The sequence below is a fragment of the Lasioglossum baleicum genome, chromosome 11 (genome assembly GCF_051020765.1).
Source record: "Lasioglossum baleicum chromosome 11, iyLasBale1, whole genome shotgun sequence".
NCBI lineage: Eukaryota > Metazoa > Arthropoda > Insecta > Hymenoptera > Halictidae > Lasioglossum > Lasioglossum baleicum.
Window position 1 is genome coordinate 4,458,313 of NC_134939.1, and position 14,374 is coordinate 4,472,686.

A 14,374-nucleotide genomic window follows, 5' to 3' on the forward strand; every position below is an offset into this window, starting at 1 on the left:
CTTCGATTTTCTTATGCTTCACTAACGATACAAGCTTCTGTTACGATCATTATTACAGTAATTACTCATTCGGGTGCAATCAAGCTGAATTCAATTTGCTCGGTGCAGCATCTCTCATTTTTCTCTTTCTTTTTAAACACCTCAATTCCATTCGATCGGGAACTAAAGAATCGACCACCACAGTCGGCAGTTAGCATTGTACATTCGATGATTCAATCATCGAACTTATCTTCTTCCATTCAATTTATTTCGCACTTGGAACTCGCAGCCTATTCGAACGCTCGAATTCTCGCGGAAATCAGTTAGCTGAAAACGAACTTATTATGCGAGCACTATGTCGCGCTGCTTTGTCGAGATAGATTGAAAATCATGGTACAGTCAAGGAACAGTGACTAGATTATCGTATTGCTGTCATTTATTTTTGTCATTCTTTCAATTCATATTGAAACTCCATTTATCAGTTCTTTCTTATTTCTTACTTCTCACTCGATTACGTTCCGTTATTAGGTTAACACAAACAGCTGTTTCTGAATATTATAACAATCATTGTAGCAACTAAATCAATTAGTAGATGTAAATTATTTAAAGAATATTCCTCTTTCGAAACGCTTATATTGCTTCTGATGAACAAATTCAATTTTCTTTGTAATTTATTCCTACGTTTCCTTCATCGTGAGTATGTTTTTGTTTAATTAAATCCTGAATATCATAACTAGACTGCGGATCTTTATGCAAAATAAAAATGGTCTGCGTCGATTGCTAGAAATAGAAACCGAATAGAATACTATTTCCTTCCTTAATAATTTTGATACAAGAGAAATCATATATTGACATCTTCAATTTTCAAAATTTTCCTACAATTTTCAATTTCATCTGCTCAATTTTTCTATAAATGCATAAAGATCCGCAGTCTAATCATAACAATCTAGTACAAAACTATTGCTCCTCGATACAAACTATAAGGAAATCAAACGATGAACATATTCCTCTTTCGAAACGCTTATTGCTTCAGATCGAGGATAAACACAATATTTGGTATTTTATTCCTACGTAGCCGTCATCGCACGATCGTTCTCGTTCGATCCACCAATAATCAATGCAAGAAATCGTCCGATTCTATATATCACAACGATCTAGTACAAAACTAGTGCTTTATGTTACAAACAAAACGATCGAACCGAAATCTTCAGAATACTCCTTCTCGAAAACGTGACTCTCGTTGTTCCTACCCAACGAAACACAATATATCCGATAATTCATATTTACAGACTGTACAGAAAGAATACAAGTGCAACAACAACATCATAAACTCTTCCTCCATTCAACAGAGACCATCCAAGATCTTCTCGATCATTCTCAATCCGATTGTACCAGACTTTCCGATCTACCGGCCCGAAACCCTTCAACGTCTTCTATCTTCTGTATCACTGTTCGATTAATTACAACGACGGTCTGAAAAAACAACCTTATTAATAATGATAACTCTGGACATCCTGGAGGACGTCGAGTCGCCCACAATCCAATGTTCGCGAGAGTGCGACAATTTATTCAAGATCCATCGAAGATCTATCGAATCTTCTTCTTCTTTTTCGAGCTAGTTGATAGAGAGGCCGGTTTTGGGGGTAGTCAGCTTCCGGTCCGCAGTTTTAAATGTACTCGGCAAACATTATCCAGTAGGTCACGTTTAGCAAAGCGAATAGGAATGGGAAGAAGACCCGTGAAACTCGATCGATGTTCAACGCTCGCATTCGAGCCTTTTGCGCGGGTGTAGGGCCCGGTGGAGGGCCTGGAGGACCTTTTGCTGGGCCAGGTGGAACACCTCGTGCTGGACCTGGTAAAGGACCTGGGATCGGAGGTGCTGGACCTGCTGACGAATTCTGCGATCGACCGGTCAACAGTATTGTGTTCTCCTGCGTGACAGAGATCGAAACTTGAACAGCGCAGCGGGCGGCACGAGCTTCCGTGCCTCGGAGACTTCGACGCTTGGGTGGCAGGATCATCGGATCCCAGGTGATCGATTATCTTGATTCATATTTTAACTTGCCTTGTATTTTAACAAGTCAGACTCGTGATGAAGATTCTAACACAGTCTAACAAATATGAACGTTGCGCGCTTCTTTTTAGGTGAAATAAAATTTGATTTGTATTCAGTCAATATTTTAGCATTCAAATAAATGTAGCCATACCAAAAATATAAATTTTCTTTCCCCTTCGTGATGAAGACTTTAACAAGCTCTAACAAATATGAATGTTGCGCGTTACTTTCTAGGTGAAATGACATTTGATTCGTTTGCGATCAATATTTAAGCATTCAAATAAATGTAGCCATAGAAACAAATATAAATTTTCTTTCCCCTTCGTGATGAAGACTTTAACAAGGTCTAACAAATATGAACGTTGCGCGCTTCTTTTTAGGTGAAATAAAATTTCATTTGTTTTCAATCAATATTTTAGCATTCAAATAAATGTAGCCATACCAAAAATATAAATTTTCTTTCCCCTTCGTGATGAAGACTTAAACAAGGTCTAACAAATATGAATGTTGCGCGTTACTTTCTAGGTGAAATGACATTTGATTCGTTTGCGATCAATATTTAAGCATTCAAATAAATGTAGCCATACGAAAAATATAAATTTTCTTTCCCTTCTACGACATTGTTGGAGATAAAAACCATTTTCTTTAGCTACGTCCACAAGAAACATTTTACCGAAGAAGATAAACATTGAGAAAATTGGAGTATTGCTGAAAGTTTGTCTCCGGGACACAGAAGGTGTCTGTTCGATACAATAATCTTCATCTAAGCGTTACCTTGGTGGCGATATCGAATATTTTATCCAATTTCGCAGTATCCGGACCACCGCAAGTAGGAGGTGGAGGTGGAGGCGGTGGTTTCGCAGCTGGAGCATCTGAATCTCCAAGAACGATGTTCACCAGACAATACTCCATCAATGCCATGAACACGAATATCGTGCAGACAGACATAAACGCGTCCACTGCCTTCAAGTATGACACTGGAGGCAGGGACGCTTGACTTTTCGCGTGTTGTGTCGAAAGGGTTAGCAATGAAGTGACACCTAGCGTCACTCTTGCTGGTGCTGCTTCTGGTTTTATCCAAAAGGAGACCCACTGCACAGAAAAACATGGATTCAATTCATCTCGAAGACACAAAGATGTATCTGAACGTATCACAACGTTTCTGAAAGAAGAAGAATACAAGACGCGTATTCACTCACCGACATGATGACGATCAAGCAAGTAGGAACGTAGGTGTGAAACAAGTAATAGCCAAGCCTACGTTTGAGAACAAAGATGACCTCGAGGCAGGTGAAATTACCTGCAAAATAATAAACAAATCACAGCATCCCTTAACACAAGGGTTCATCATCCTCGAACGGAACCCCTTGACGTACTATTTTCTTTACGGTTGCAGTGATTAAAGGGGTAGACTCCTTTTTCCAGGATTGCATACACGGGGTTTTTCAGTAGTGACAAAACGCTAGATAAAAGATCGATCTAGGGCGCTATCTCCGTGAAAAGTTATATTTTTTCGTTTACGAGGCGTAATTTGCATTATTCGGCAGCTATTTTCATGGCTACATGCGCAGTTGTATGCTTTCGAACAATGCAAATTATAGTGTGCTGCCAAATAATGCAAATTACGCCTCGTAAACGAAGAAATAGGACTTCTGAGGGAGATAGCGCCCTAGATCGATCTTTTACCTAGCGTTTTTCACTACTAAAAGACCCCGTGTTTGTATTATCGAGAAATGAGAAGGCGAATCCCGCACCCTTGCAATCCAGGAGAAACTCCGGGAAGACTCCCTTCAAACGTCTTTATCTCCAAACATGTCGAGAAGAAGGGAAATGAAAAATATTCTTTGCATGGCTACATTTATCTTAATGCTTAATTGAATGCTAAATTTTATTTCATCTAAAAAGAAACACATAACATTTATATTTGTTAGACTTTGTTCAAATCTTTATGACGAGTCTGGCTCGTTAAAATACGGCAAGGGGTTAATTTCGTCTAATTATTGGCATCGACCCTGTTCGGAGTTTCTGTAGACTCTATTCATCACAACCGTCGCGCGAGCTTTAGTGAAGTCCTGAATTAGAGTCTCGGCGAATTAAGCACGTTGTTTGCGTCACCGTTGTATCGTTTCGGGAATCGTTCGGGCGCGAAACGATTCGCGAATGGGTTCGCTCGCAGATTCAATTAATTAAGGGTGGGAACAAAGTGACTCTCTTTAGTGACTCACCAGTCGAATAGACCTGCGTGCAGTCGGCCGTGTAATTCTTAACCAGTTGCAGCTGCGGCAGCTCGATGTTCTCATCGACGACGAGTGGCACATCAGGATCCCACTGGAAGATCATCTCGTCCGTCGTGTGCGACACTGTTGACCGAGTTATTTTGTCCTTCGTAAAATTGCCTAGAGGATTCTAAAGATCCCGCTTTTCCCGGGGAACCACCACCGAACCAGGGACATTCATGCGAGCGACCGCTTCATCGACTTTTCAATCCGAGGGGACACGATTGACATTCAATCGTAGTCAGCGGGTCGGAAACGAACATTGTTAGGTTGACAGTGGGACGCGACGTGAAATTCGACGTTCCGAGACTCAACCTTCGTTTGCAATTTATCAGACACACTCTTTCTTGAGAATATTAGGTTGTCCCGAAAGCTCGTATCGTTCTCAATGAATGTGCTCAGTGCAGATTCAGAGTAGTTTTTAAGAAAACCAATAGCATGGTTAATTAAGAAAGGGGAAGCTTAAGGAATAATAAAACATTAATGAACAGAAGACAGGAATGTGCACGTAGTGAAAGAAACTTTTGGGACATCCTAATACACGGCACTAACTTGATAATTTTTTGTGAGGTAATGGTATATGGATCCCTAATTACGTATGCAAAATATTAGGTGTAGTTACTCAATAGTTTTAAAGATATAAACAATTAAAGTTTCATACCTTTCAGCTGTAGTTTTCCAAGTTCCATTAGCCGTGTAAGCAAATTGGGTGAAAGATCAATTGTTTATATCTTTAAAACCATTGACTAACTACACCTAATATTTTGCAGACATCATTAGGGAAATAGGGATCCATATACCATCATCTCACAAAAGATTATCAAAATCGAAGTCGGACACTTGGGGTTCTTCCCTTGTAAAAGTGCTTTTACACTACTTTATAAAAATAACAAGAATGTGCCAAGCGATGGTTACTGCGCAAAAATGATAAAAATGCTGGGGATTTATGAAAAATATTTATGAGAACTCACAGCTTTCCATCTGCAGCTTGCACTCCTGCGTGTCGTGGGGATAGATCAGGAAGTTCATGGCGCAGGACAGTTTCAGTGTTAGTCTGAAACATGGAAAATACATATTTGTGTTTAACAGAAATGTTTATAAGCTCGTTGATTGTTTCTCGAATATTTCAAAAGAGTAACGAAAGGAACGGTTAATGAAGGAACTCTTACTTGACCATGTATAAAATAGTCTTGTCTTTGTACAGCCACAAGTAGTGATTAGGAATGGTCATCGTCTGGAAGGTCACGGATTTAGCGTTCTTGAAGAACGAGTCAGGCCGCCACATGTTCTTCAACCAGTCCACTTCTAGTAATCTAGTCACAGTTCACAATAATCTTCCTCCGATCAAGTTTAAATAAAAACGATTCTTCACGTTCTAGTTCATGAAACATACCTATATTCAGACGTCATGTTTTCTGGCAATCGCAATCTGTTGTCCTTCCAGGTTTGAGCGAAAAATATATCGGCTGCATAAGTCTACGGAAAACGTGTCACGGTAATTTTACGATCGGTTGCTTTCTGTATAAATTACGAGTTTGTTGACTGATCTAAATTTTTCGCTACTCGCAAGCAATGAAACGGTAAAGATAAAGTGTTTCTAGATTGGGTTCTAATCGTTCTAATTTTAACGAGTCTAGATGCTGGATATTTTTGTAAAACGTTAGTACCATTGAAGTCTCGTCAATAGAATCGAGACCCATTACGGTAACATGAAAGTAGACGACGGTTGCCTGTCCATCTTTCTTCGGCGGCCGCATTTTGTCGTAGAGCTTAGGGTCTTCTGGCAGGAGATCATAGAACTCCAAGCTCCTCCTAAAATTGCACATTGCTCCTTGACGCACCTTATCGTACAACAATTTTAAACTAAAGAAAATCCTTGCGAACAGACTGGAAATCTTTATGCGTTTGTAGCTCGTAAAGATTTAAAGTTTAAGAAGTATTAAAATACAATAACCATGAATATTGAATGCAATTTTAATATAGTCTCTTGGAAAATTTGTCAACTACGGTTAGATATTTACAATCATTTATTTAACTCGTTTTACACGAAGAGTTCCAACTCTAGAATCTAGAAACACATTGTTACAGTCTTTACTATGGACTTTTGCAGTCGTCATTTTTATACAAAATTAATTAGGAATTAGAAAATGTTCCTTTCTCAATATTAAAGCTGTATCATAAGGAACAACGACAACCACAGTTTTCATCGTGCAACTCATTCTCGTCAAGGCAAAAAGACAAAAAAGGAGTGTCACTGTGCGTGTTTCATTCTGCTCAAATAACGCACCACCCACGAATCACATAATACATCCAGTCACTATTGAAATCACAAAAGTCCGGAACGGTAGCTCATCTAACAAAACGTAGCTCTCCTTTGTCACAGCTCGTTGATTCTTCTCGGAAACTCACCGAGAACGACACATCTCCGCGACGTTTATGCGAAGAACAATAGCAATTTACGTGACGAACATCAAACTTGAAACAGAACTTTAACAGAGAGAACTTCGTCACGATTAATACACTGCACTTTAACAAGAAAATTCTCACTGTGATATTCCTTTAACAGAAACACTGGCACGTCGCGGCCACCATTTTGATTTCTGGATTACCACACTTCGATCTTCACTGTTTCTGGGTGATTTCGTGGAAACTATTGTTATCTACGCTTCTATTGGTAGTTAGTGTATAGAACTTAGTTGAATGTTGTTAGTTCTTATGTTTACATCTTGGTGAAATTATGAGAACATTTGGAAATCGTGGTGATTCCATTTTGTGGACAGGACTCGATTCAATGTACATTGAACTTTTTGATTCAATTTAATTTTTATCAAAAATACTGTAAAGATCTTTTTCCAATTAACTTTCCCTACGTTATAATTAAAAGTAAACATAAATATACCTCAGAAGATATCCTCAACATTAACTTCAATGTTTAATGCCAAAAATAAAGCTTTTCCTCTATCAAGCCTCCTTCAGCTAATCATTATAGAACAGAAATGACTCCGAAATGAAACTTGAAAACCGAACGCACGGTAGAGAAGTGCGGACCGCACAGCACGATAAATCCAAGCACGACGAGTTCCGTGTGGATCTAAGATGGCCGAAGCCTCGGTCATCGAGTCGCAAAGGCGAAAATCATGATTCTCTCTTTAAGAATTCTTACTGAGCGTCCGCCGTACGTCCCATAAGAAGCAGAAGGAGAACACCCGAGGATAAGATTGCGGAGACCATGCCGGCCCCATGCGCCTCGTCCATCGACATTCTTGAATGTCTCTCAATGCATGTTCTTGGTACCAGAAGTGGAGGAACGATGCACCTAGACGATCACCAATAGAGAGACCACCAGACAACAAGAAGACGATACGGGGAGGAGAAAGACCGTAGAAAAAGAGCTCGACAAGTTCTCTTCACTTGTTCTTCAGCAGTGAGAAAAGGGTTCCAGGTAACCCTCGAACCTTTCCGAACCCTCTTTCTATCTATCTCTCTCTCTCTCTTCTAGATCGTTATTCCCCGAATCGCGAGGACGTACGACCGTCGACTGACTTCTTCAAACGACTTTGCCGAAGCTGCAGAATCCTCATCGTCGCCGATGTAGAGAGGTAGAGAGAGAGGTGGAGGTGGTGGCAAAGTTGGTAGCGGTGGTGGTGGCGATAGAGGTGGTGGTCCAGCATCGATATACCCCCTCGGCGTTCCTCTTCCTCTTCCCAACCCCTTCTACCCTCTTAACTCGATACAGAGGGAAGAAGAATGGGATATAGAAGGGGTAACTCACGCTCGTGACGTACACGAAGACAGGTTTGGGAAAGGGTCGAGAGTATCGCGGAGGAACGTCGTGGTCGTCGTCGTCGAGGAAAAATGGTGGTGGTAATCCCTCCGGGTTCGTACACGGTGCCCACTATAACTACTATAGCTACTCACTCACCCCCCAATGCGGCATCTTCATGCTGCTGGCGTAATCCACCACTTCGGACACACGCTAATTGCGACGATCAAGGCTAGGAAGAATAACCGGGCTAGAGAGACACCTTGCACGTGGGCAACTTCTTCTATTTGGTTGGTTGGCTGTTGATTAGGGGTGGGATCGGCGGATTTGTTAGGGACGCTGCGAGAAATTGTAGCTGGGTGGATTTTTCGAGGTCAACGTGGAGGACATCGTCGAGGAACTTTGTATCAGGGTGTTGTATTCGTCTGCAGATTGTTTGTTTGTTGTTATTGACATTTTTGACATTGACATGGTCATAACTAGACTGCGGATTTTGATGCGTTTATCAAGAAATTTTAGCTGTTTGAAATATATAAGACAGCAAAAGATTAGAAAAATCTAAGAATATTCTTATTTAACTCCTGCTGCCCAGAATCGTTGCAAAACATTTTTATTTTACATAAAGATCCGCGGTCTAGTCATAACGTAGTAGATCGTTGAATTAAAAAATGCATTTTAACATTTGGAAAATCAAAATGATCTTCATTTTTCCGGCTTTTCGGCCAAACACCCCACTGTGCGACGAGTCGTGGTCTTTTCAGCGGAGGTAAGTAGGCTAGTTTTCCTCACAGGAGAATGATAGCGTGAATGAAGCCGTCGAATTAATTCTCTACGTCATGTCGGGTGCACGTTGCACCGGACACGTGTGGTGCTCGTTGCAACGTTGCAACCCTCCAGGGAGGGTACGCGGTAACGAGTAACAACGAACAAAACATCAAGGCGAGTGTACCAGTAGGTCCCTTTGATCTTCGCGACTGAAATCTTGAAGCAGCTGAAAACTAATTCTCCCGTGGTTCAACCGCTATCATTAGCGGAAAGAAGAAAAGAAAGAGAACGGGGCAGGTACGTGAGAACCGGTCCGATGCGGTTAACGCCGAGTGTCATCATTCCGCGAAGAATTTATTTGCATTTATTATGTGTGATCTATGCGAAAATATGATTCGTAATTTATTCGAGCGTTTGGTAAAGTTGAGGGTAGCGGGTTGATAGAATTTGACCTTGGGTAAGAGATCGTGGGCAATTCATTAGATTAATGAGACTAATGACGACCAAATTGAGTGACATTTGAAAATGTAACGCGAAGAAGGTGATGTTATTGGAGAATTTTCATTTTCCCAGGGTTGATTCCATGATTCTCCGCAACTCCGGAGCCCGCGGACCATCATCGATGCAAATACGAAGTATTTAGCGGTCGTTTTGCTACTTACAACCCTCGACTTCAGAGCCCATGCAATCACGGTGCATTGGAATGGTGAAACGATCTCCACCTGGGGGGATAGATTATGGCAATAGCCGGCGTCGCGGCTAGGGGTTGGAAGGAAGAATGAGAGAGAAACGTCACCGATGACGAGCAAGAGGAAACGAAAGAACCGAGGAGGAAAAGAAAGAATCCTGCAGTGTCTCCTCTCGCTCTCGCGCCACCCTTCTTGAGGGTGACTCTCAGAGACGTTAACTACCGTGCTATTTGAAGACATCGTTGTCGACCGACGGGACACGCCGCTCGATATATCGATCCTCGAAAATTGTGCCGCGAATAGAATGCTACGTGTTCACGCGGTGCTCGTGCATCCTGAAGTGGCCGCTCTTCGAGAACCTATACAGGGTGTTCCAGGTATACGCTGGCACGGCTTTAGGGGCAACAAGACCTTTCAAAATGGAACTCGAAATATTCTATAATGGCTTCTTACTTTTGGAATTTTCTTGCGACCATTTTTCTGAATTAGGAATTAGGCTATAATCACGTGATTCAATATACTCTGATCTGTACTGTATATTCTATGTATTTTACGCTACATTCTACCTTTTTTTATTTTGAACCCAATATATTCTACAATGGCTCCTTATTTTTGGGATTTTCTGCAACCATTTCTCTGAATTAGGAATTAGGGTAATCACGTGATTCAATACATATAATCTCTGATCTGTACTGTATATTCTACTCTATATTTTACTCTATATTTTACGCTACATCCTACTTTTTTATTTTGAACCCAAAATATTCTACAACGGCTCCTTATTTTTGGGATTTTCTTGATAATTTTTCTGAATTAGGAATTAGGCTAATCACGTGATTCATTATACTCTGATCTGTATTGTATATTCTGTGTATTTTACACTACATCCTACTTTTTTTATTTTGAACTCAAAATATTGTACAATGGCTCTTTATTTTTTGAATTTTCTTGCGAAGATTTTTCTGAATTAAGAATTAGGCTGATCACGTGATTCATTATACTCTGATCTGTACTGTATTATTCTACTCCATATTTCATGCTACATCCATTTTTTTTTATTTTGAACCCAAAATATCCTACAATGGCTCCTTGTTTTTGGGATTTTTTTGAGACCATTCTTCTGAATTAGGTATTAGGCTAATCACACATGATTCAATATACTCTGATCTGTACTGTATATTGTAGTCTATATTTTACCACATTCTACTTTTTTATTTTGTCGGTGTGATTCGGTTGCTCTGGAGGATAAAATATTTTTTCACGGTAGTTCGGATTACAGTCATCCGGTATATGCACCCATCGATTCGTACGCGTGCAGCTTCCCTAAATCACATGTGTGCGGTTCCACGAACACGTGGCCGCGTACCGCAAAAAGGGAGGAAAGTGTAGCCACGAGGGACACTATGTGACAAGAGGGTGCTTTCTAACACTGTCGAACAATGACGGTGTCAGCCGACAGGGATGAAAAGTGGTAAACTGCGAGGCAATGAACACGAGCATGTAACAAGAGTTAATTATTATTGTCCGTTTTGTCAACCCTTCTACCTTAACAAAACTGACGTGACTACTTCTACCAATTAGCTCACAATTTAGTACTCAAGATTTAACTCCAAATCTGCATTTCTCAATTCTAAGAAAAATGAAATTGATGAAAGACAATTATGGTATTTTTTATGGTATATTTGGGTTTTGAAAAATCGACCGGTTTCATTGGTGACAGTTTTGTTTCTGTTCTGAATTTGACGGTATTCGTTACCGGAATTAACTGGCCTCGTTAAAGATATGACGCGGATAAATATCATTAATACAGAAGCGGTCGAGGATAACTGAAAATCAGTGTTTTTTTCATGAAACGACACTCCTTTACCACGTGACACGTGAGAAAGAAGCCACGGACGCTCTCATTAGTACCGGCACAATTAATAACATTACCACCCTTGAACCTTCTTGATAATTTACGTAGAACCGTCGGATGACACCGCGTAGATTCGACCTATACTCGCCCCTAGCAACTAACTAAAAGTTAGATGTCCTAACTAATTGAAAATTTGTTAAAATTACTAATGTTCCGAGAATTTAGCCAAGAGGAATCGTTTTACTTTAAAAATCCTTGACATCGAGTCTCGAAGGCGCATTAACAGAGATTGTGGGAAGCTAATCTAGTAATACGCCCTCAGGGTGAATGTATTTACTTTTACCTTGACCTCGGTGGCATTACCTTGAGAATGATAAGAACGAATTCCTTTTCCCTTCACTGATTCTAAGTCGTAGTATCGACCAGTCTCTTTGAAAAGCACGTTGCAACAATGCCTTTCTAATTGTCGAGTGCTTGATACGGTGACGCGACGACTCCATCGGAGGACAAACCATCGGAATTATAATTGTAGAAACATTTAGACACTGTTCCACGGATAATGTACATTCTTTCTTTAATTCCACTTGAACCACTGTTAATAAAAAATTATTTTCACTGTTCCGAAAAGAATTCTCTCAAATGAAAAACAGCTTCGATGCATCCAGACGGTGTACAACGCAGCTCCATTTTCCTCCTCGAGAATCCAAGTATAGATACAAATCATTAAAAATCTTTTCTTTTCAAAATTGCCAATCTAACTCGCGCAATTTTCAAAATATGGTTAATTTGAGAGATCCTGGAACAAAATATTAAATTTATTCTGGAAAGACGAAGAAGACGACTGTGCGAAGAAAATTTTCAGGTACAGTTTACTCGAGGATTGGTCAGTTCCAGTAGAACAAAAGGGGGAAAAAACCGTTGAAATCGCTTATCGGATGACCTGATATATTTCCATGCGTCTGATGACGTCATTTTTCGTAGTACTGACGTCGATACTGCGGCTGGCTGCCGTTAGAAAGGAAAGAGCCGAGAAATGGATTGCTGAAGGAGCGGTTCGAGTGGTTCGCGGCATTCTGCTATTCCCAGTGGTGTTACAGGCCCAATGACCTGATTGTCGAGGTAAAAAGAAGCTGCTCTCGATGGTTCGTTACCACGAGTCCCCCCCAATACGAGGATGATGTCTGCGGTATTTCCAGAACTGAATAGTGTTCCGCCTGTCGTCGCTTCTTTCGATAATATGCAGTTTTCTGTTCGAGATCGATTCCTTAGGAACTGGGGGTTGCTCGGCGTTGTGGACAACCCCCTTACATTTTCGAGGACCACTGGTCCCCTCAAAATAATACTACGATTGTCACAATGAAAAATAAGAAGGAAAAAATAGTGGTGCAAAAATGATTATATTTGACATGAAAGGACAGCAATTTCCACCCCCTTTTTCGGTAGGAACACCGAGTCCCTGCACTGTCAGATTTCTTTCCGGTACTAGGTTAAGGTCCCCCAGATAACAAAAAGAGATTATCGGAGCAGGATCATCGTATTATCGAATTGAAAGATCTATATTTGACGCGGTAAAGAAAGGGCGCGGGGGTAACGTTTAAGAAATCGAACTCGTCTCAAGTGGCCGAAGTGTTGTCAGCTTCTCTTCGATCACCAGCAACGAAGCATTTACGTCAAAGACTCTGTGACGTCACTCAACGATCGGGTGTCTCGATTTTATGTTAAACACAATTGAAAGTTCCTATAAAATCTCGCTTTAAAGTAAACTGATAAATCTTCTAAGACCGAATGACTAAAATTGAAAGAACAGAGAATTAAGAGGGATTCGCGGTTTGAGAGGATTCGAATGAGATCATGGCACAGTTGACACGTTTGTGGTAGAAACGTCGTCGGTATTAATGAAGGGACGAGGTTCGAGAAGAACAGATTTACAGGACCACACACGGCCGAAATGAAATCGGACCACGATATTAACCGACCACTAAGAAGCTGCGCGAGAAGTACTTCATTTATTAATTACGTCGCAGTCGGTACTCAAGCAGCACGTAATTAGAAGAACGAATCGGCACGAACCTCAAAACAGAATGAATTGCATAAGAGATCAATACGTCGAACTAGCAACACGACGCGCTTCACCCGTTAAGTACCCGGCCGTCTATTTATAAGACAAAACAGATTTTTTGCTGGCTTACTAAAAATACCTCTGAAGAATCTTGCACTCTCGTTGCACTCTCGTTGCACTCGTTACGAACTTGAAATTCAAGTCACCATTTTGTGCCTTATTCGCTGCATTTGGGAAATTGTGTGTTCTTAATTAAGTCTTAAAAAAATTCTTCAAGCTGACTATTGTTCGAGTGCAACCCCTTAAAGGATTTTAACGCACGAGGAATTAGAAAAAAATTAATTTTTCAACTTCAGTAAATAATTTTCCTAATTCCTCGTGCGTTAAAATCCCTTAAGGGATTGCGCTCAGACAATATTTGGCTTCGGGAATTTTTTCTCAGCACCTAAATGTAAGACTTAATTTTAAAAATCGTTCAGTATTGAAAGCGTCATATTTTGGAGACTGTCTCATGATTTTTCATCGTGAAAAAAAAGTTCCCTGAAATTTTTGTGGATTTTGAAAGCAGTTGAAAGGCTCGAATTATGTAATGCGATTACAATGTAATTAAAATACTGTGTATATGAAATGCAATGTAATTAAATTACGTAATTGAACTACGATGTATATTTAAAATAGTACAACTCTGATCGTGACCGAGCTCCTCGCGACAGGGATTAAAGAGGAAGGCATTGATGCATAGGGAAACGAAATTAGGAGAAACGTCTAGATCCTGTGGACGAGGCCTGGCTGGCAGGCTGTGCACGATGACACACGTCGCGGGTTGGTGTTTTTGCGAACGTCAGCTGAGGTACTCTTGGCCGAGGCACGTCGAGAAGTACGGACCCGGTTGGAGGGACACGGCTACGGCTTAGCTTGCCGTGTTAGAAGCG

General features: G+C 40.6%; 1 protein-coding gene across 2 annotated transcripts; it reads right to left on the reverse strand.

The window, feature by feature from the left end:
* Positions 1–1,634: 1,634 nt before the first annotated feature.
* On the reverse strand, positions 1,635–9,620 carry Ort (glycine receptor ora transientless). 2 transcript variants are annotated; one of them, XM_076433374.1, is made up of 9 exons: positions 7,475–9,620; positions 5,979–6,123; positions 5,705–5,787; positions 5,481–5,624; positions 5,283–5,365; positions 4,261–4,395; positions 3,235–3,335; positions 2,810–3,127; positions 1,635–1,877 (listed from the first exon to the last, which is right to left on the reverse strand). In XM_076433374.1, exons 1-9 carry the CDS (start codon positions 7,570–7,572, stop codon positions 1,647–1,649), a joined length of 1,338 nt encoding a protein of 445 aa, XP_076289489.1. In that variant the 5' UTR covers positions 7,573–9,620; the 3' UTR covers positions 1,635–1,646. The 2 variants fall into 2 exon arrangements, with proteins under 2 accessions (XP_076289489.1, XP_076289488.1); XM_076433373.1 differs by having other exon boundaries at positions 1,635–1,910.
* Positions 9,621–14,374: the final 4,754 nt, after the last annotated feature.

Excerpts from the sequence above, each read along its gene's own strand:
- Ort (XM_076433373.1), bottom strand. The coding sequence starts at position 7,572 with ATGTCGATGGACGAGGCGCATGGGGCCGGCATGGTCTCCGCAATCTTA. Across the intron at positions 6,124-7,474 it reads GGACGTACGGCGGACGCTCA|GAGGAGCTTGGAGTTCTATG; the intron begins GTAAGAATTCTT and ends GTGCAATTTTAG. Across the intron at positions 3,128-3,234 it reads GCTTGATCGTCATCATGTCG|TGGGTCTCCTTTTGGATAAA; the intron begins GTGAGTGAATAC and ends TTTTCTGTGCAG.